At 37.7% G+C, this 21724-nt stretch overlaps 1 protein-coding gene across 2 annotated transcripts; it reads left to right on the top strand.

The window, feature by feature from the left end:
* The first annotated feature begins 14732 nt into the window (after positions 1 to 14732).
* skp2 (S-phase kinase-associated protein 2, E3 ubiquitin protein ligase) lies at positions 14733 to 21513 on the top strand. 2 transcript variants are annotated; one of them, XM_065286877.2, is made up of 11 exons: positions 14733 to 16045; positions 16271 to 17535; positions 18319 to 18563; positions 19248 to 19359; positions 19486 to 19629; positions 19714 to 19848; positions 20016 to 20114; positions 20201 to 20328; positions 20850 to 20901; positions 20990 to 21097; positions 21185 to 21513. In XM_065286877.2, the coding sequence occupies exons 2-11, from the start codon at positions 17522 to 17524 to the stop codon at positions 21384 to 21386; spliced, it is 1239 nt and encodes a 412-aa protein (XP_065142949.1). In that variant the 5' UTR covers positions 14733 to 16045; positions 16271 to 17521; the 3' UTR covers positions 21387 to 21513. The 2 variants fall into 2 exon arrangements, with proteins under 2 accessions (XP_065142949.1, XP_065142946.1); XM_065286874.2 differs by having other exon boundaries at positions 19245 to 19359.
* Positions 21514 to 21724: the final 211 nt, after the last annotated feature.

Genomic DNA, 21724 nt, shown 5'->3' with positions numbered 1-21724 from the left:
GAACTAAACCCATTATTATTTTTGTTCCATTTATGAATTGTAAGTTAAAAAAGACAGTAATAGTATTATTTAGTAAAAAAAGATCTATATAAAAATATACTAGGTATGTTACTGTGAGAATATTTTACCATTTTATCGACGTGTGATTTAAAAACGAAAGTAAAATATTTTCGTCCGCATGGATATTAAAAATTGTGAAGTTTAATTATTATTATGTTGTTATAATATTATATGTTGTATTAAAATATGTTCTATGTATGTATATCTGAAGTTATAATGAAAGTAATTTTCCCTGGGATTATTCAAAGTATTTCTGCTTCTGATTAATAGCGCATATATTTATCTGATAACTGATGATGTCTGTATAGACCCTTTTACAACCCACGTCACTGTGACGCCACCGTTCTAGCTGGAGGCAAAAAATAAGTAGGAACTCATAGCCGGCGCGCTAAAAGTTTGAGTTTTTGACTTTAAAATGTCATCTCGTTGTGTTTTTGGCTGCCAGATTAGAAGGAACAGCACTTTTGGTTAAAAAATAAAGTTTTACCGGATCCCGGCAGACATTTCTTCACAGAAATCAAGAAGACAATTGTGGTTGAATGCAATACGGCTTACAGACTAGACGGAGACACTGCGGTCAGGCCACCCTCCACTTTGAAAAAGACGGTCAAACTAGCCCTCACGTTTTTTTTCTGTGTGCACATATATTAGGCATTACGGTAAATGCACGAGAGGAATAATTTCAAAATAAAAGTTTCTCACTTAATCTGTTGATATTTCTGTTGCATTCTGTGTGTATTTTAAATCGTTGCTAGGGTATTATGGGTGGTTTCTAGGCTGTTTCTGTTGCATTCTGTGTGGTTGCTAGGCTGTTTCTGTTGCATTCTGTGTCTGTTAAGTCGTTGCTATGGTATTATGGGTTGTTGCTAGGCTGTTTCTCTTGCATTCTGTGTGGTTGCTAGACTGTTGCTAGGGTTCTTTAAGTTGTAACTAGGGTATACTGGGTGGTTGCTAGGGTGTTTCTGTTGCATTCTGTGTGTGTTTTAAGACGTTGCTAGGGTATTATGGGTGGTTGCTAGGCTTTTTCTCTTTCATTCTGTGTGGTTGCTAGGGTTCTTTAAGTGGTTTCTAGGCTGTTTCTGTTGCATTCTGTGTGGTTGCTAGGCTGTTTCTGTTGCATTCTGTGTCTCTTTTAAGTAATTGCTAGGGTATTATGGATTGTTGCTAGGCTGTTTCTCTTGCATTCTGTGTGGTTGCTAGGGTTCTTTAAGTTGTTGCTAGGCTGTTTCTGTTGCACACTGTAAGTCGTTGCTAGGGTATTATTGGTGGTTTCTATGCTGTTTCTCTTGCATTCTCTGTGTGTTTTAAGTCGTTGCTAGGGTATTATGGGTGGTTGCTAGGCAGTTTCTCTTGCATTCTCTGTGATTAAAGTGGTTGCTAGGGTATCATGGGTGGTTGCTAGGCGATTTCTGTTGCAATCTGTGTGGTTGCTAGGGTGCTTTAAGTGGTTGCTAGGCTGTTTCTGTTGCATTCTGTGTGTGTTTTAAGTGGTTGCTATGGTATTATGGGTGGTTTCTAGGCTGTTTCTGTTGCATTCTGTGTGGTTACTTGGGTTCTTTAAGTGGTTGCTAGGTTGTTTCTGTTGCATTCTTTGTGGTTGCTAGGCTGTTTTTGTTGCATTCTGTGTGTGTTTTAAGTCGTTGCAAGGGTATTATGGGTGGTTGCTAGGCGGTTTCTGTTGCATTCTGTGTATGTTTTAAGTCGTTGCTAGGGTCTTATGTGTGGTTGCTAGGTTGTTTCTGTTGCTTTCACTGTGTGTTTTAAGTCGTTACTAGGGTATTATGTGTGGTTGCTAGGCGGTTTCTGTTGCATTCTGGTTGGTTGCTATGCTTTTGTTAGGGTTTTAAGTAGTTGCTAGGGTAGAGCTATGGTTTTCTATGTGATTGCTAGACTGTTAATAGGGTATTATGGGGGGTTGCTAGGCTGTTGTATGATTCTGGTTGGTAGCTGATATTGCTTTTGTTTTCTGGGTAATTGCTAGACCGTTGCTAGGGTATAATGGGTGGCTGCTATACTGTTGCTAGGGTGTTCTTTGCAAGGGTATTTTAGGTGGTTCATAAAATTGCTAGGCTGTTCAGGGTGGTTGACACAGAACGATATGCATTTAATACAGTGTCTGTGAGTGAATGGTAGGTAGTTGCTACAGTATTATGGGTGGTTGCTAGTGTTACTAGTTGCTTGGGTTGTTCAGGGGATTGACAGAGCATTGCTATAGTCAATATTTTCTATATATTTAGTTAGATGTTAAAGGGAAACTACCTCTTTCCACTAGGCATGGGCCGATTACCGGTTTCAAGGTATACCGAGGTTTAAAACAGTCAAGGTTTCAAAACCACTAAAATGTTCTGTGATACCGTCTCCAAGGTATGAGCTGTGTTTATACAAAATTCATTAAATCATGAAGTCATGTGATTGATTTGATGTTTACATTTAATATATATTACGAAAATATTATATATGTTTTGAAAGCATATTATAATTTAAAGGCTTTATTGTACCTGGCATTTGAAAATAACACATTTTAGTGTTGCAATGGCAATACCGCAACACCGTGAAACCGTGGTATTTTTGCTAAAGGTTATCATACCGCCAGAATCTTATACCGGCCCATGCCTACTTTCCACAAAATCATTCCACTTCTGAATGATAGTACACCATCTCAGGATGTCACACCTGTAGTATCATCACAGTCTGATATGCTGTTTTTAAAATAGAGAGCTCTAAGTAGTCCGATACACTTGCAGTATTTTCTATACATTCGTTAGATGTTAAAGGGAAACTACCTGTTTCCACAGAATCATTCCACTTCTAAATGATAATACACCATCTCAGGTTTTCACCACTGCTGTATCATCACAGTCTGATATGCTGTTATTAAAATATAATGCTCTAAGATGTCAAGTAAACTCTGTATGTTCTGTACATTTGGTTAGATGTTAAAGGAAATTTACCTGTTTCCACAGAATAATTCCACTTCTAAATGATAGTACACCATCTCAGGTTGTCACTCCTGCCGTATCATCACAGTCTGATATGCTGTTTTTAAAATAGAAAGCTCTAAGAAGTCATATACACTTGTGGTATTTTCTATACATTCGGTTAGATGTTAAAGGGAAACTACCTGTTTCCACAAAATCATTCCACTTCTGAATGATAGTACACCATCTCAGGTTGTCACTCCTGCAGTATCATCATAGTCTGATATGCTGTTTTTAAAATAGAGAGCTCTAAGAAGTCCTATACACTTGCAGTATTTTCTATACATTCGTTAAGATGTTAAAGGGAAATTACCTGTTTCCACAAAGTCATTCCACTTCTGAATGATAGTACACAATCTCTGGTTGTCACCACTGCAGTATCATCACAGTCTGATATGCTGTTGTTAAAATATAGAGCCCTGAGGTATCATATACACACTGTATTTTCTATACATTCAGTTACATGTTTAAGGGAAACTACCTGTTTCCACAAAATCATTTCACTTCTAAATGATAGTACACCATCTCAGGTTATCACCACTGCAGTATCATCACAGTCTGATATGCTGTTTTTAAAATAGAGAGCTCTATGCAGTCCTATACACTTGCAGTATTTTCTATACATTCGGTTACATGTTTAAGGGAAACTACCTGTTTCCACAGAATCATTCCACTTCTAAATGATAGTAAACCATCTCAGGTTGTCACCACTGCAGTATCGTCACAGTCTGATATGCTGTTTTTAAAATAGAGAGCTCTATGCAGTCCTATACACTTGCAGTATTTTCTATACATTCGGCTATATGTTAAAAGGAAACTACCTGTTTCCACAAAATCATTCCACTTCTGAATGATAGTACACCATCTCAGGTTGTCACTCCTGCAGTATCATCATAGTCTGATATGCTGTTTTTAAAATAGAGAGCTCTAAGAAGTCCTATACACTTGCAGTATTTTCTATACATTCGGTTACATGTTTAAGGGAAACTACCTGTTTCCACAGAATCATTCCACTTCTAAATGATAGTAAACCATCTCAGGTTGTCACCACTGCAGTATCGTCACAGTCTGATATACTGTTTTTAAAATAGAGAGCTCTATGCAGTCCTATACACTTGCAGTATTTTCTATACATTCGGTTACATGTTTAAGGGAAACTACCTGTTTCCACAGAATCATTCAATTTCTAAGTGACAGTACACCATCTCAGGTTGTCACCACTGCAGTATCATCACAGTCTGATATGCTGTTTTTAAAATAGAGAGCTCTATGCAGTCCTATACACTTGCAGTATTTTCTATACATTCGGTTACATGTTTAAGGGAAACTACCTGTTTCCACAGAATCATTCAATTTCTAAGTGACAGTACACCATCTCAGGTTGTCACCACTGCAGTATCATCAAAGTCTGATATGCTGTTGTTAAAATATATAGCCCTGCGGTATCATACACACTGTATTTTCTATACATTCAGTTACATGTTAAAGGGAAACTACCCGTTTCCACAGAATCATTCCACTTCTAAATGATAGTACACCATCTCATTTTGTCACTCCTGCAGTATCATCACAGTCTGATATGCTGTTTTTAAAATAGAAAGCTCTAAGAAGTCCTATACACTTGCAGTATTTTCTATACATTCGGCTATATGTTAAAGGGAAACTACCTGTTTCCACAAAATCATTCCACTTCTGAATGATAGTACACCATCTCAGGTTGTCACACCTGTAGTATCATCACAGTCTGATATGCTGTTTTTAAAATATAAAGCCCTGAGGTATCATATGCACACTGTATTTTCTATACATTCAGTTACATGTTAAAGGGAAACTACCCGTTTCCACAAAATCATTCCACTTCTAGATGATAGTACACCATCTCAGGTTGTCATTCCGGCAGTATCATCATAGTCTGATATGTTGTTTTTAAAATATAGAGCCCTGAGCTATCATATACACACTGTGTTTTCTATACATTCAGATAGATGTTTAAAGGGAAACTACCTGTTTCCACAGAATCATTCCACTTCTAAATGATAGTACACCATCTCAGGTTGTCCCTCCTGCAGTATCATCACAGTCTGATATACTGTTTTTAAAATAGAAAGCTCTAAGAAGTCCCATACACTTGTGGAATTTTCTATACATTCGGTTAGATGTTAAAGGGAAACTACCTGTTTCCACAGAATAATTCCACTTCTGAATGATAGTACACCATCTCAGGTTGTCACCACTGCAGTATCATCACAGTCTGATATGCTGTTTTTAAAATAGAAAGCTCTAAGAAGTCCTATATACACTGTATTTTCTATACATTCAGTTACATGTTAAAGGGAAACTACCTGTTTCCACAAAATCATTCCACTTCTAAATAAGAGTACACCATCTCAGGTTGTCCCTCCTGCAGTATCATCACAGTCTGATATGTTATTTTTAAAATATAGAGCCCTGAGCTATCATATACACACTGTATTTTCTATATATTCGGTTACATGTTTAAGGGAAACTACCTGTTTCCATGGAATCATTCCACTTCTAAATGACAGTACACCATCTCAGGTTGTCACCACTGCAGTATCATCACAGTCTGATATGCTGTTTTTAAAATAGAGAGCTCTAAGCCGTCCTATACACTTGTGGTATTTTCTATACCTTCGGTTAGATGTTAAAAGAAAACTACCTGTTTCCACAGAATCAATTCACTTCTGAATGATAGTACACCATCTCAGGTTGTCACCACTGCAATATCATCACAGTCTGATATGCTGTTGTTAAAATATAAAGCCCTGAGGTATCATATACACACTGTATTATCTATACATTCAGTTAGATGTTAAAGGGAAACTACCTGTTTCCACAGAATAATTCCAACTCTGAATGATAGTACCCCATCTCAGGTTGTCACTCCTGCAGTGTCATCACAGTCTGATATGCTGTTTTTAAATTAGGGGGCTCTAAGATGTCATATACAAACTGTATTTTCTATACATTTCGTCAGATGTTAAAAGAAAACTACCTGTTTCCACAGAATCATTTCACTTTTGAATGATAATACACCATCTCAGGTTGTCACTCCTGCAGTATCATCACAGTCTGATATGCTTTTTTTAAAATAGAGAGCTCTAAGATGTCATATACACTCTGTCTTTTCTATACATTAGGTTAGATGTTAAATGAAAACTACCTGTTTCCACAGAATCATTCTATTTCTGCATGATACTACAAGGGTGACAACCTGAGATGTTGTACTATTAATACAGACTTATATGTGTTTTTTAAATTAGGGGGCTCTAAGATGTCATATATACTTTGTATTATCTATACATTCCGTTAGATGTTAGAGGGAAACTACCTGTTTCCACAGAATCATTCCTACTATTATTCAGAAGTGAACATCTCATGTTGTCACTCCTGCAGTATCATCACAGATACCAAAGTGGAAAAAATTTACAAAACACTGTCTATTTGCTTACTAATTCAGAAGTGGAATGATTCTGTGGAAACAGGTAGTTTCCTTTTAACATCTAACCGAATGAATAGAAAATGCAGAGTGTATATGAAATCTTAGAGGCCCCTAATTTAAAAACAACATATCAGACTGTTATGATACTTCAGGAGTGACAACCTCAGATGGTGTCCTATCATTCAGAAGTGGAATGATTCTGTGGAAACATGTAGTTTCCCTTTAACATCTAATTGAATGTATAGAAAATACAGAGTGTATATGTGATCATAGAGGCCCCTAATTTAAAAAACGCATATCAGACTGTGATAATACTACAGGGGTGACAACCTGAGATGTTGTGCTATCATTCAGAAGTGGAATGATTCTGTGGAAACAGGTAGTTTTCCTTTAACATCTACCTGAATCTATAAAAAATACAGAGTGTATATGTGATCTTAAAGCCCCCAAATTTAAAAACCACATATCAGACTGTGATAATACTACAGGGTTGACAACCTGAAATGTTGTACTATCATTCAGAAGTGGAATGATTCTGTGGAAACAGGTAGTTTCCCTTTAACAATTGACCAAATGTATGGAAAATACCACAAGTGTATAGGACTCCTTAGAGCTCTCTATTTTAAAAACAGCATATCAGACTGTGATGATACTGCAGTGGTGACAACCTGTGATGGTGTACTATCATTCAGAAGTAGAATGATTTTGTGGAAACAGGTAGTTTCCATTTAACATCTAACCGAATATATAGAAAATACAGAGTGTATATGATATCTTATAGCTCTCTGTTTTGAAAACAGCATATCAGACTGTAATGATACTGCAGGAGTGACAACCTGAGATGGTGTACTATCATTCAGAAGTGAAATAATTCTGTGGAAACAGGTAGTTTTCTTTTAACATCTATCTGAATGTATAGAAAATACAGAATGTGTATGGTATCTTAGGGCTCTATATTTTAACAATAACATATCAGACTGTGATGATACTGCAGGAGTGACAACCTGAGATGGTGTACTATCATTCAGAAGTGAAATGATTCTGTGGAAACAGGTAGTTTCCCTTTAACATCTAACCAAATGTATAGAAAATACAGCAAGTTTATAGGACTTCTTAGAGCTCTCTATTTTAAAAACAGCATATCAGACTGTGGTGATACTTCAGGAGTGACAACCTGAGATGGTTTACTATCATTCAGAAGTGGAATGATTCTGTGGAAACAGGTAGTTTCCCTTTAACATGTAACCAAATGTATAGAAAATACAGAGTGTATATGATAGCTCAAAGCTCTATATTTTAAAAACAGCATATCAGACTGTGATGGTACTGCAGGATTGACAACCTGAGATGTTGTACTATCATTCAGAAATGGAATGATTCTGTGGAAACAGGTAGTTTCCCTTTAACATGTAACCGAATGTATAGAAAATACTGCAAGTGTATAGGACTACTTAGAGCTCTCTATTTTAAAAACAGCATATCAGACTGTGATGATACTGCAGTGGTGACAACCTGAGATGGTGTACTATCATTCAGAAGTGAAATAATTCTGTGGAAACAGGTAGTTCTCTTTTAACATCTATCTGAATGTATAGAAAATATAGAGTGTGTATGGTATCTTAGGGCTCTATATTTAAACAATAACATATCAGACTGTGATGATACTGCAGGAGTGACAACCTGAGATGGTGTACTATCATTCAGAAGTGAAATGATTCTGTGGAAACAGGTAGTTTCCTTTTAACATCTAACCAAATGTATAGAAAATACAGCAAGTTTATAGGACTTCTTAGAGCTCTCTATTTTAAAAACAGCATATCAGACTGTGGTGATACTGCAGGAGTGACAACCTGAGATGGTGTACTGTCATTCAGAAGTGGAATGATTCTGTGGAAACAGGTAGTTTCTCTTTAACATCTAACTGAATTTATAGAAAATACTGCAAGTGTATAAGACTTCTTAGAGCTCTCTATTTTAAAAACAGTATATCAGACTGTGATGTTACTGCAGTGGTGACATCCTGAGATTGTTTACTATCATTTAAAAGTGGAATGATTCTGTGGAAACAGATAGATTCCCTTTAAAATCTAACCAAATGTATAGAAAATACAGAGTTTACTGGACATCGTAGAGCATTATATTTTAAAAACAGCATATCAGACTGTGATGATACTGCAGGAGTGACAGCCTAAGATGGTGTACTATCATTCAGAAGTAGAATGATTCTGTGGAAACTGGTAGTTTCCCTTTAACATCTATCTGAATGTATAGAAAATACAGAGTGTGTATGGTATCTTAGGGCTCTATATTTAAACAATAACATATCAGACTGTGATGATACTGCAGGAGTGACAACTTGAGATGGTGTACTATCATTTAGAAGTGGAATGTTTCTGTGGAAACAGGTAGTTTACCTTTAACATCTAACTGAATTTATAGAAAATACAGTGTGTATGATACCTCAGGGCTATATATTTTAACAACAGCATATCAGACTGTGATGATACTGCAGTGGTGACAACCTGAGATGGTGTATTGTCACTTAGAAATGGAATGATTCTGTGGAAACAGGTAGTTTCCTTTCAACATGTAGCCGAATGTATAGAAAATACTGCAGGTGTATAGGACTTCTTAGAGCTCTCTATTTTAAAAACAGCATATCAGACTGTGGTGATACTGCAGGAGTGACAACCTGAGATGGTGTACTATCATTCAGAAGTGAAATGATTCTGTGGAAACAGGTAGTTTCCCTTTAACATCTAACCAAATGTATAGAAAATACAGCAAGTTTATAGGACTTCTTAGAGCTCTCTATTTTAAAAACAGCATATCAGACTGTGGTGATACTGCAGGAGTGACAACCTGAGATGGTGTACTAGTATATAGAAGTGGAATGATTCTGTGGAAACAGGTTGTTTTCTTTTACTGACTCTCTATTAAATGCATAGCAGTTCAGTGGCAACCACCCTCTACAGCCTAGCAATTTTATAAACCACCTAAAATACCCTAGCAAAAGTTTATCAATCATTAGGAAAGCCACAGCCTCACCTCACAATCACCAAGAAAACCATAACAATACCCTATCAACCAATTTAAATACCGTAGGCTAGCAACAGCCTAGCAATCAAATAGAATGTCACAACAACAGCCCAGCAACCACCCTTAATATGCTAGCAACCTCACAGTAATCCACCATAATATCTCAACAACAGCCTAGCAATAACCAATAACACCCTATCAACAGTATAGCAACCACTAATTATACCCTAGCAACAGTCTAGCAATCACCCAGAAAACAAGAGCAATAGCATAGCATCCAACAAGAATGCCACAACAAGAGCCTAGCAACCACCCATAATACCCTAGCAACTGCCAAGTAGCCTCACAGAATGCCAGAGCAACCGCTTGGCAACCACACATAAAACCCTAGCAACGACTTAAAACAGAAACAGAATGCAATAGAAACAGCATAGCAATCACACAGAATGCAACATAAACAGCTTAGCAACCACGCATAATACTCTAGCAACGACTTAGACAGACACATAATGCAATAGAAACAGCCTAGCAACCACCCATAATACACTAGCAACGACTTAAAACAGACACAGAATAAAACAGAAACAGCCTAGCAACCACCCACAATACCATAGCAAAGACTTAGACACAGAATGCAACAGAAACAGCCTAGCAACCACCCATAATACCCTAGCAATGACTTAAAGAACTCTAGGAACAGCCAAGCAACCACACAGAATGCAAGAGAAACCGCCTAGCAACCACCCAGAATACCCTAGCAACAACTTAAAACAGATACAGAATGCAACATAAACAGCCTAGCAACCACCCATAATACCCTAGCAACAACTTAAAGAACTATAGCAACAGCCAAGCAACCACACAGAATGCAAGAGAAACCGCCTAGCAACCACCCATAATACCCTAGCAACCACTTAAAACACACACAGAATGCAACAGAAACAGCCTAGCAACCACTTAAAGAACCTTAGCAACAGCCTAGCAACCACACAGAATGCAAGAGAAACCACCTAGCAACCACCCAGAATACCCTAGCAACAACTTAAAATAGACACAGAATGCAACATAAACAGCCTAGCAACCACCCATAATACCCTAGCAACAATTTAAAGAACCCTGGCAACAGCCTAGCAACCACACAGAATGCAAGAGAAACCGCCTAGCAACCACCCATAATACCCTAACAATGACTTAAAACACACACAGAATGCAACAGAAAAAGCCTAGCAACCAAATAGAATGCAACAGAAACAGCCTAGCAACCACTTACAGAACCCTAGCAACCACACAGAATGCAACAGAAACAGCCTAGCAACCACCCATAATACCCTAACAACCACTTAAAACACACACAGAATGCAACAGAAACAGCCTAGCAACCACTTAAAGAACCCTAGCAACAGCCTAGCAACAACACAAAATGCAAGAGAAACCGCCTAACAACCACCCATAATACCCTAGCAACAACTTAAAACAGACACAGAATGCAACAGAAACAGCCTAGCAACCACCCATAATACCCTAGCAACAATTTAAAGAACCCTAGCAACAGCCTAGCAACCACAAAAAATGCAAGAGAAACCGCCTAGCAACCACCCATAATACCCTAGCAATGACTTAAAACACACACAGAATGCAACAGAAAAAGCCTAGCAACCAAATAGAATGCAACAGAAACAGCCTAGCAACCACTTACAGAACCCTAGCAACCACACAGAACGCAACAGAAACAGCCTAGAAACCACCCATAATACCCAAGCAACGATTTAAATACACACAGAATGCAACAGAAAAAGCCTAGCAACCAAATAGAATGCAACAGAAACAGCCTAGCAACCACTTACAGAACCCTAGCAACCACACAGAACGCAACAGAAACAGCCTAGAAACCACCCATAATACCCTAGCAACGATTTAAAATACACACAGAATGCAACAGAAATATCAACAGATTAAGTGAGAAACTTTTATTTTGAAATTATTCCTCTCGTGCATTTACCGTAATGCCTAATATATGTGCACACAGAAAAAAAACGTGAGGGCTAGTTTGACCGTCTTTTTCAAAGTGGAGGGTGGCCTGACCGCAGTACGGAGACGATCATAAATAATACTCGTGTTTGCAGTGCACACTTCATATCAGGTAAAATAATCTATGCATATGTACTGTTGTGTTGGTTTTATCTAGTACAAATCAGCAAGTTTCTGTTTTATTGGTGAAAAGTCGCCAACCGCGCTAGCTTAAATGTTAAACAAACATACAGCGATAGATGTGTATGCCATCGTTTGAATAGTCTCTTAAAATAATCCACATTGCTAATCATAGTTAGCCCAGTGATAAGTTACATAAGACAGTAAGCCTAGACAAAATTACCCAAATCCACCTGAAAGTAATTCATATGTTGTCTATGAAATATCTAAAACCTGGTTAAAATCGCAAATTTACAAAAATACCTGTCACGGTCCCGCAGAATCAGTGACTGTACATATTCGGACAGATCCGAAACTAATTCTGCATCCATGTTTAATAAATCCCTCCTAAAACATGCTCGTTTAAGCTTGTCAACATAGCCTCTGCGGCTCTTTCTGCCTCCAGCTAAGCCCCGCTCACACAAATACGTCACAATGTTTACCAACTGTAAAAGGGTCTATATGTTTCAGACCCTGGCTGTGTGCACTGAAGTGTATATGACAATAAAGTATTAAAACTCAATGTATTTATTTTTAAAATGTATTTTAAATAGGCCTATAGGCTCATAGGTTTTTTGTTAAAAAAAATTATTTCACAGCACCCCCTGTTCAAAACATCAAAACTTCCAAACTTTTTACAATTAAACTAGATTATCTTTAATCCTGTTGCTCCATTACTTTAAACTTTGTTTTAAATCTCTGATTAACTTTAATGTTTGATGAGTTCAAATAGATTTTCTACAATTAAATATGTGGCTAAATCATCAGAAACAGACACCGCGAGCGTGGTGGCACTATTCAAAGATGCGTTTATTATAACGTCTCAACAGAGTGAGTTTGACGGCTTAAAAATATTACTTAACACTACCAGTGACAGCTCCCGATGCTCGTATGCGCTTCTCCTCTGTCATGCGCGCTCCAGTCAGAAACTGAGAGCAGTGAATAAACGGACACACGGCGGTGCTTCATGACAAATGCGTCGCGTCGGAACATCTTGTTCATTCATTATATCACAATAACTGAGCTTCGCAATATTTCCTGCCACATTGCTTCGTTAATCAATACAATTGATTGTTTTAATGATTGTCAAATGTTTTTATTTGAATAAGATCTTTAGATTACCGATGTATAGTGATTTATAATATAGGCTACAAAAAAATATATTACATTTGCCTGCATAAACTGTTTATTTTCTTTATGAATGACAACGTCAACATTTGTTGCTGTTTAATTACACCGGCAGATTCATCAGCGCAGATGATGGGTTTAACATAAATAAGTTTTAATCTATATTATAAGGTTTGTAAGCTGTGTTTAAATGTAAGTGGTGCAACACAACTCGAATTAAAATTAAACTGAGATAAACAAACCATATTTTAGCTCTAAACTCTGCTTATTTTAATCTGTGCAACCCACGCTGAATCCTGCAGCGTGAGGAGGTCCGACTCCATAGTGTATTTTAACTACAGTAGGTTAAATCATAACATGAAAACTTTATCTCGTGATTTGTGTCATCACGACATACTGCAACATTATCTAACGTGTGTTTGAAAAAATTATGTAGGCTAATCGTCCTTTGCTTTTTTTCTGGGGTGCATTTTATCCCAGACGGCGTAATAGCAAAAGTAAATGAACAAACGAAACTTCACAAGAGCAACAAGAGATTTGAAGCTCATGCAGACACGCTCTGTGATTGGCTGAATGTTAGTTCACTCAAATCTAAGTAACAAATCAGAGAACACTGTACATGACGCACTGCGCTGTTGCTCGCCGGAGCTCGCCTCCGTCTCTCATTAAAAATGTATGACTTCTGGCCACTTTGATGCTTGGTGGCCTTGTGAACGCACAGTAAAAGTGGGGGGGTCGTGACCCCCCGTCCCCCCCGGTTGCTACGCCCCTGAATCATGTACATCAACAGTAACTTAATGCAAGTTGTATTGTTAAGCCGGCAGGTAGGGCCAAGTGATTATCTTGTGTTTTATTACTCGTTAAATCATTAAACTTGTTCGAGTTTACGCTGCGTTGCAAGAACTGACAAGCGGATGACGTCAAGATACCGCGAGAGCGATTCGAAATTAGACTTCTCTGTATGATTTCTCGAATCGCTCTCGCGGTATCTTGGCGTAAATATGTGTATGAACATAACCCGAACATAGTCCGTTTCTCAATCCACAGGCTGCAGCATGCGGGGGTCCCATATGCAGGATGAATATGTCATCAAGCCTGGTTTATTTAAGTTAACTAAGCATTACATTCGCAAGGCATAAGCATATTACAACAATTTACGATTAACTAAGAATAACAGTCAACTTTATATGTTGTTAATATTTTGAAATAAGACGTATTTAGACTAGAAATGCGACCTCCGAGGCTGCAGCCTTCGAGCTATTAAGTACGGCCATTCTAGTACGTACGCCATGTTTTTTGTTTTTTTTTGTACGCCATGTTTTTATTGTTTGTGACCTCCGTATGTTGACCTGTGACGCACTATATAGCACAAAATATTGACTGCACACTCACTTGCAAAATAATTTAAATTTTATTGTAACCAACGTTTCGGCAAATAGCCTTCGTCAAGGTATGTGTTTGCTCAAGGTAAGACGGGCTTAAATACAGCCATACACAGGTGCATACAATTATTCTTAATTTGAAACAATCAGTTAATCAAGCTAAAAACTACAGGATCTATTACAAAGACATAAGTGTAAACCCAAGAAAAGCTTCTTCCTTATGGTCTAAATGTTGATTTTGATCTGAGCTGTTTTTTATGAGTGTGCTTTGTATTTCATGTTTGGTGATGTTTACATATTATTGTCTTTCTTGGGTTTACACTTAGCATGTTTTTGTAATAGATCCTGTAGTTTTTAGCTTGATTAACTGATTGTTTCAAATTAAGAATAATTGTATGCACTTGTGTATGGTTGTATTTAAGCTCGTCTTACCTTGAGCGAACACATACCTTGACGAAGGCTATTTGCCGAAACGTTGGTTACAGTAAAATTTAAATTATTTTGCAAGTGAGTGTGCAGTCAATATTTTGTGCTATATATTTGGATGTATTCTTTTTGACTTGCACCTCGGACGGAGTGCGTTTGTTTCATTTTTTTGATTATTTGACCTGTGACGCACTAACATAAATTACTCAGGTGTTGCTAAAAAGTAAGTAACAATGTAATAAATCACCCAATTCAGACATACTACTCATTTTATGTAAGCATATTTCGGCGGTCACTAGTAACATTACTTCTTTGCTTGTAACTTTTTGTTTTTGTACCGTTGTGATATCTGCTATACACAATCCTCTGTCTGGATAATAGTAAAGGATTTCATAGGAATGTCCACATGCGTGAAGTATTATATAACTATAATAATGAATCAGTTTTTGCTTTGAAATAATTTAATGACGATTTTTACATCATTGAAAGAATGAAGTGCCTCACTGAAATTAGTATTTCTCCCCTCTCAGGGGAAACTGAGGGAATGATGCACGACCATTTAAAAACATGACTGGTTCCAACGATACAAAGCTTAATGCAAATGGGTGAAGTTTCCCTTTAAACTTCCAGATGTACCTGATAGAAGAATTAGTGCAGTGGAATGAAGCATGCGCAGCTGCTTTCACTAAACGCAGCAGTAGAAAGGACACCTACTTTTCCAGTCGGCTGATGAAGGACATAAACCGTCTGAGCCAGATGTTTCTAGGCTGTAACCTGGGTGAAGGTCACACCTGCCCAGAGTACACTGTTACTATATATTTGTCATGGTGTCAGATTTTTACTGTATTTGCTTATTTTTATCATTATAGGGGTGGTGTACACACACGGGTGACACACAATTATGTTCAAGCAACATATTGTTAAGTGAATTTCGCATATTAAGTGACCTTTATTTGTTATAACGCAAAAGGGCCATTCTTGGTAATGTTAGCTGAGAAAAACAGTTAAACTATGCACGAAACATAAGCACCATACAAATACAGGTGCCTTGATTTAGATGTTATACTGTTTGTGAGCTCATAGGGGTGGAGTACCTGTACTCACAAAACAACAGTGCTGGAGGTCAACCACAATATGGATCCTGATGCCCCAGATGAAGGAGAAAGTGATGATGACATGTATGTGGACCTGGAAAATGACGACTTTGAGGATTTAGGGTTTGATGACTGCAAGTCTCTTGAATTTTTGGATCTTAGCCTCTTTCCCATCTGCAAAGTTCCTTGACAGAAAGATCTAAGCCAGATCTAATCGTGTCTTCCACATCTGGGCCCATAAAGGACACAGAACACCTTCTCTCACCAGGCATCTCACAGGAATATCATGTATGTTTTGTTTACTTTATTAAACAAACAAGTTGTTTTGTATTATATGGCATTGTGGGCTTTTCAGTCACAGATAAAGGTTTTGGGTGAGGCACATAGACAAAATGATTAAAATGTGCATTTGGATAAATGCATAAATGTAAATGTAACCATTAACTCTTCTTATGCACTTCTCACCATTAGATGTTTTCTAGTTTTTTAATGTTTTGCTTTTCCAATGTGTAGAAGCATCTTGGACCTGATGGTGTTCCTGGTTATGGCCATGTTATTATGGTCATGAAAGAGATGAAGGAACATACAGTCATTAATGATGTGAATACTACAGCCTCCATGGCCCTAAATTCAGTTCTGCATAATGATCAGGAGCCCTTCACCATGGACATATAACTCAACAGGAGGTGGATGCTTTTGGACAGGTCCAGTGTGTTCAGACCCAGCCTCATGTAGTCCAGGGGACTCCCAATGCAGCCCACCTGCAGAAAATTCCTCCTATCAAACATACTAATCTCCGGGTCCCCAAGACAACAGCTTGGAGACAAAGGAAAGCAGCCCAACAAGGGTTTCCAGTTAAACGGCCGCGTGAACAGTATGTTTGTCAAAAGTGTGGCAAGCCGAAGACAAAATAGTTTGGTCATAGCCAGTTTCGTGGTGTCCACTTTTGTTCGGAAGCCTCTGGAAAGACTGTGGAACAGTGGATGCAGGAAATGAGACTGGGAAATACTGAACCCTTTACCCACAACATGTAACAACATGTTAGATTTTTGTTAATATTTTCATTTAATAATTACTGTTGAATATATCTGTTGATATATCTGAATGTTTGTTCTAATTGGGCATTTTTATTTTGTCGTGCTACTTTGTTGGTTGCTATTTATTGTTTTTTCTTGTGTGTTTTCTGAGATCAAAAAAAGCAACAAAGGCAGATATACTCGTTTTGACCCTTAATTTTTTCCTTTTGCTGAACACAGGTGAAAGTTCCAAGTATGGATACGTCAAAAATGTTAGATAAGTATCCGACTTTAGATCCAGTTCGTGAAAATAAAACAAAGCTGCACTGTGATTAGCTAACTCCGTTTTCTGATTATTTCCAGTTCAATGGTTTGAATCCTGCCTAATGTTTCACACTTACTGAGCATTGGGGAACTTTTTTGGTGTAACACCTCCACAGAAGAGGGCGGAATGTATGTTGGTTCATGTGAAACTGCGCAGACCGATCGGCCTATGACAACAAAATACCGCGAGTGCGACTGGAAAGATCAGTTCTCGCGATACTTTTATGTCTTACTCCGCGTGGTAAGCGCAGAGCTGCATGTGGTAGCGCGCATCAATACGTCACTTCCGGAATCCGGTGAATCACATTGGATCTCGCTGCGATACGGGCGGTAGAGAGGCAACTTTAAATGCTGTCTGCAACAATCTGTAGCATTGCTGGATCAAAACGTTCGTTGCATTGACCACTTAATAGCAGACAAGAGGATGTCAAGTGAAAGGTAATGAGCTGTTTTATCTCACTAAACTTTGAATGTTATTACGTGTGTCTTTATTGCGCTTTTTGTTCTGAATTTTGGTGATCTGTGGGCTGCCTAAACCAACGATTGCATTCTCCCTCCACTTTAGTGTATGTCATTATATTAAACTATGTGAAGATTTTAAAAGCATAACAAGTATTAAAAGGCCATCACTTATTTGTTAAAACGTTAGCATGGATCGCTTATGCACACTTGCACAGACCCGCGCGATGGCATAAAAGATTCTGATGAACAAATTTGTTATTGGCGCGCGCCATCGTTCCTCTTCTGCCTTGAGTTATTTTTTTTAGCTATGCATTTATTTTCTGCGAACCACTTACAGCTATCTCGATGATTTGAGTAGTTAATAAACTGTTTTTGTTTTTAAAAAGTAAGTTATGCAAGTTTGAAAACTTTGTGCGATGTGAGATCTGGCACGAGACAAATGGCGGGCAACGCTGACTTTAATAACTGTAGTTTAATTTTAGTTGGATGGCAAAGAAATTATAATTTAGTTACAGTTTAATGGTGTTTGTGGATTCCTAAATGTTGTATATGGTGCATTGAATTGTATAATATTAGGCTACAATTGTGTTAGGCTTTGTGTTAGACTACACAACAGTGTAACTTACGTTAACGTTAATGGGTAACCTTAGGTTTTGAAGGCTCAGTGAAACAAATTCACATTTTATTTTCCCATAGTACTAGGCTGTTGTCTTAAACCACAAGATACATATTTGATGTTTAATGTTTTTCTTCATTTAGGACACTTAAAGAGCTCCCATGTCTCGGTGATAATTTGGAGGGATCCTCGTGCCGATCTGTGAGAAGTAAATTGAAACGCAGGCCCTCCTGCAGCGGGGGTCTCGATACTGAAAACACCCCACACGAGCTCATTCAACAGTGGTCACCCCCACACAAAAAGCCCCTGATTTGTGTAAAAGGGAAGGAAAACGATGAAAATGTGTTTGTTTTGGGAAGACGTCCCAGGAAAAGGAGAGAAACATCAGGTTTGTCTTATAGGAATGTCTGTTTTTAGTGTTTCACAGATGCTTTTATCCAAATTGATAGCTTTATATACTGCATTACCTTATACTTTTGCATAACCAATACCTAACTATATCGAAATACCAAAACTAGTCTTGTCAGTGTTGTCTAGGAGGTAGGAACCATAATATAAAAAGATTAGGGTGCAGGCATGCATTTTTGGTCCATATTCCCCTCTGAAGCATACAGTGATAGTTTGTACTAAATTTGATGAAGTACATAATAAAAAAAACCCATTGAAGTTCATTTATACACAATTTGGGAGTGCAGTATGCAAAAAATGTGTTCATACTACATCTGCCGTGTTTTCATTGATATGTGACCTGTATGTTCGTTCATGTATGTCACACTAACAACAGTGTGGTAATAATTTACTCGGGCAATGTTAAACAGATATTGCCACACTTATGTTCAAAGTGCTGGTTGGCTCACAGTTTTCCAGTATTTTTATTTAAATTTCAACCTTATAAAGTATTTTATCTGATGCATACTGAGAAATCTCAGTTGTTTCTTACATGCTTTTTGTTGCATGGAGCTTTTTGACATGATTTCATTAAAAATACACATTTTTGACTATACTTTATAGTATAAATGTAGATAAGTGCTTAGCCATTGAAGCGCTTATATTTTTGCTTTTCCTTTAGCAGGCTTGTGTTGGGACAGTCTGCCCGATGAGCTGCTGCTGGGGATCCTGTCTCACCTCTCACTGCAAGATCTTCTCAGGACGTCTCGGGTCTGCAAGCGCTGGCATCGTCTTGCGTAAGTTTTAAATATCCCCAACTACAAAAAAAACTTTTAGGATTCATGTAAAGCTAGATTACCTAGCAATGTTTTTAGATTTGTTATAAAGATATCTGCAGTACAGTGAACATGTTGCGCTTGCAGGTTCGATGAGTCCTTGTGGCATAGTGTGGACTTGGTAGGAAAAGCTCAGTTAGATGGTGAGCTTGGACAGGTGTTCTCAGCTGGAGTCTTGAGACTGCGCTGTCCACACACCTGCATCGGCCAACCTGGTTTTAAAAATACAAAGTGAGTAATGCATGTTTTAACAGTGCCATGTGAGTTCTTCCATTAAACATTTCTGTAATTTATTAAATGATATCTGTATTACAGACCACTTCGTGTCCAACATATGGATTTATCAAGCTGCACCGTAGAGACCTCAGTTCTTGAACAAATCACATCTCGCTGCAGACATCTGCATAATATGAGTCTTGAGGGATTGGTGCTCTCTGACAGCATTCTTCAGTAAGTGATCGTCTCTAAGTTTATCGATTATCAAATACTTTTATATAATGCTGTTGAAGCAGTAAGATTGATGATTCAAATTCTGGTGTTTAAAACAAACATTGATCTACAGATATATTACTTTCAATGGATGTATTATAATAATAACCTATCCTGCTGTTTTACAGCTCTCTAGCTCAAAATACTGAGCTTGTCCGGTTGAACTTGTGTGGTTGTTCTGGTTTCTCCCCTGAATCTCTGGCTAAAATGCTAAAATCATGCAGTCGGTAAGACATTAACATTTGCAACAGAGATTTTGTTGAAGATACCGTAATTGAAAATAAGTTAATCTGATTTTACTTTTCTTTTACAGACTTGAAGAAATAAATGTGTCGTGGTGTGACTTCAGTTCTCTCCATGTTCAGGCCGTTTCGAGCAACGTTCCCTCCAGTGTCACTCAACTCAACATTAGTGGTTACAGACAGAACCTCAGCACAGATGGTGAGGAAACATCAGCTGTGTTACATCCTAGTTGGATGCATCACGCGTCTTGTCAAAATCAGTGGCTGCTGCACACGCATCAAAACGTTTATGATAAAAGAGACGTTCACTAAATACTTGCAAAACGGTAAACTCTGATTACGCATGAGATTATGCGAGTATCTGGCAAACACAAGTGACTCTCTTATCATAAACCCTTTAGATGCATCTGCAGCAGGCATTTATTTTGACATAACATGTGATGCACATAGGTTCACTTGACGCAACACACACACATTTTGAAATGACGAACCACACACATTGTGTGCCTTTAATGTGACTATACAGTACATCCGCTGGTTGACTAAAAATAACAAGGACATTTGATACAGGCCAAAGACTAGATAAAAGATCGCTTACAAAATGTACACTTTAAACTGTACTCTGGGTGCGCTGTAAGTCACCTTAAATTAAATGCATAAATGTTAATTTTCCTTTCAACATTTAATAGAAAAATAATTTTAATTTTCTTTTTTTTTAAGATGTCAAGGCTATAGTAGAAAGATGCCCAAACCTCACAAACCTAGATATAAGGTAAGATAATGAATTCATTGCAATGGTGTTAGTGAATGAAACAGTAAGAACAATTTCACGTTGTTAACTTCTTGTTTTATCATTGTAGCGACAGCGTGCTTATGACAGCAGACAGTTTTCCGGTTCTGCAGCAGCTCTCCTCTCTTAGACATCTGGCACTGAGCCGCTGTTATTTGATTCACCCAGCATCTCTCATGTAAGACATTGTTGAATTCAGAAAACCATAATCACATTAGTTACTTTCTGCAAACAATCACTAAATTGTTTTCTCTCCATCTCTCAGTGACTTTGAAAAGTTTCCAGATTTGCAGACCCTGGAGGTCTTTGGACTAATACAGGACGGCTATCTGCCCATTCTTAGTAAAAGTCTTCCACACATACAGATCAACACGCAGGCTTTCTCTACTGTGGCACGTCCAACTGTGGCTACAAGGAAGGATCGCACTCTTTGGGGAATGCACTGCCGGCTTAAATACAAACATTGAGGTTTTTATTCCAAGATAATTGCAGGGTAAAACAAGTCATTTTTTGTGATGATCTCTTACTTGTCTCAAGGAATGTTATTGTAATTAATTATCATTGGTAATTCACTCCTTTGTTATTTTAATACTTTTTAAAGACAGCAATAGTGTTGAAGTTCCTGACAATCTTGAATCAAGTGTTATTTACATTGTGGTTAAGGTCGTTTAATTTCTAACAAAAAATGGTGCACAGACAACTACAGTGTGAATGACATTTTTATATCCTAATGGTGGAATGTGGCCACACATTTAAATTTTAGATATTTTAGCTGTAATGTCTTGACTTTTGTAAGTGGTAATTT

The sequence above is a fragment of the Paramisgurnus dabryanus genome, chromosome 18 (genome assembly GCF_030506205.2).
Source record: "Paramisgurnus dabryanus chromosome 18, PD_genome_1.1, whole genome shotgun sequence".
Classification (NCBI taxonomy): Eukaryota; Metazoa; Chordata; class Actinopteri; order Cypriniformes; family Cobitidae; genus Paramisgurnus; species Paramisgurnus dabryanus.
This window is presented reverse-complemented; position numbering and strand designations above follow the sequence as displayed.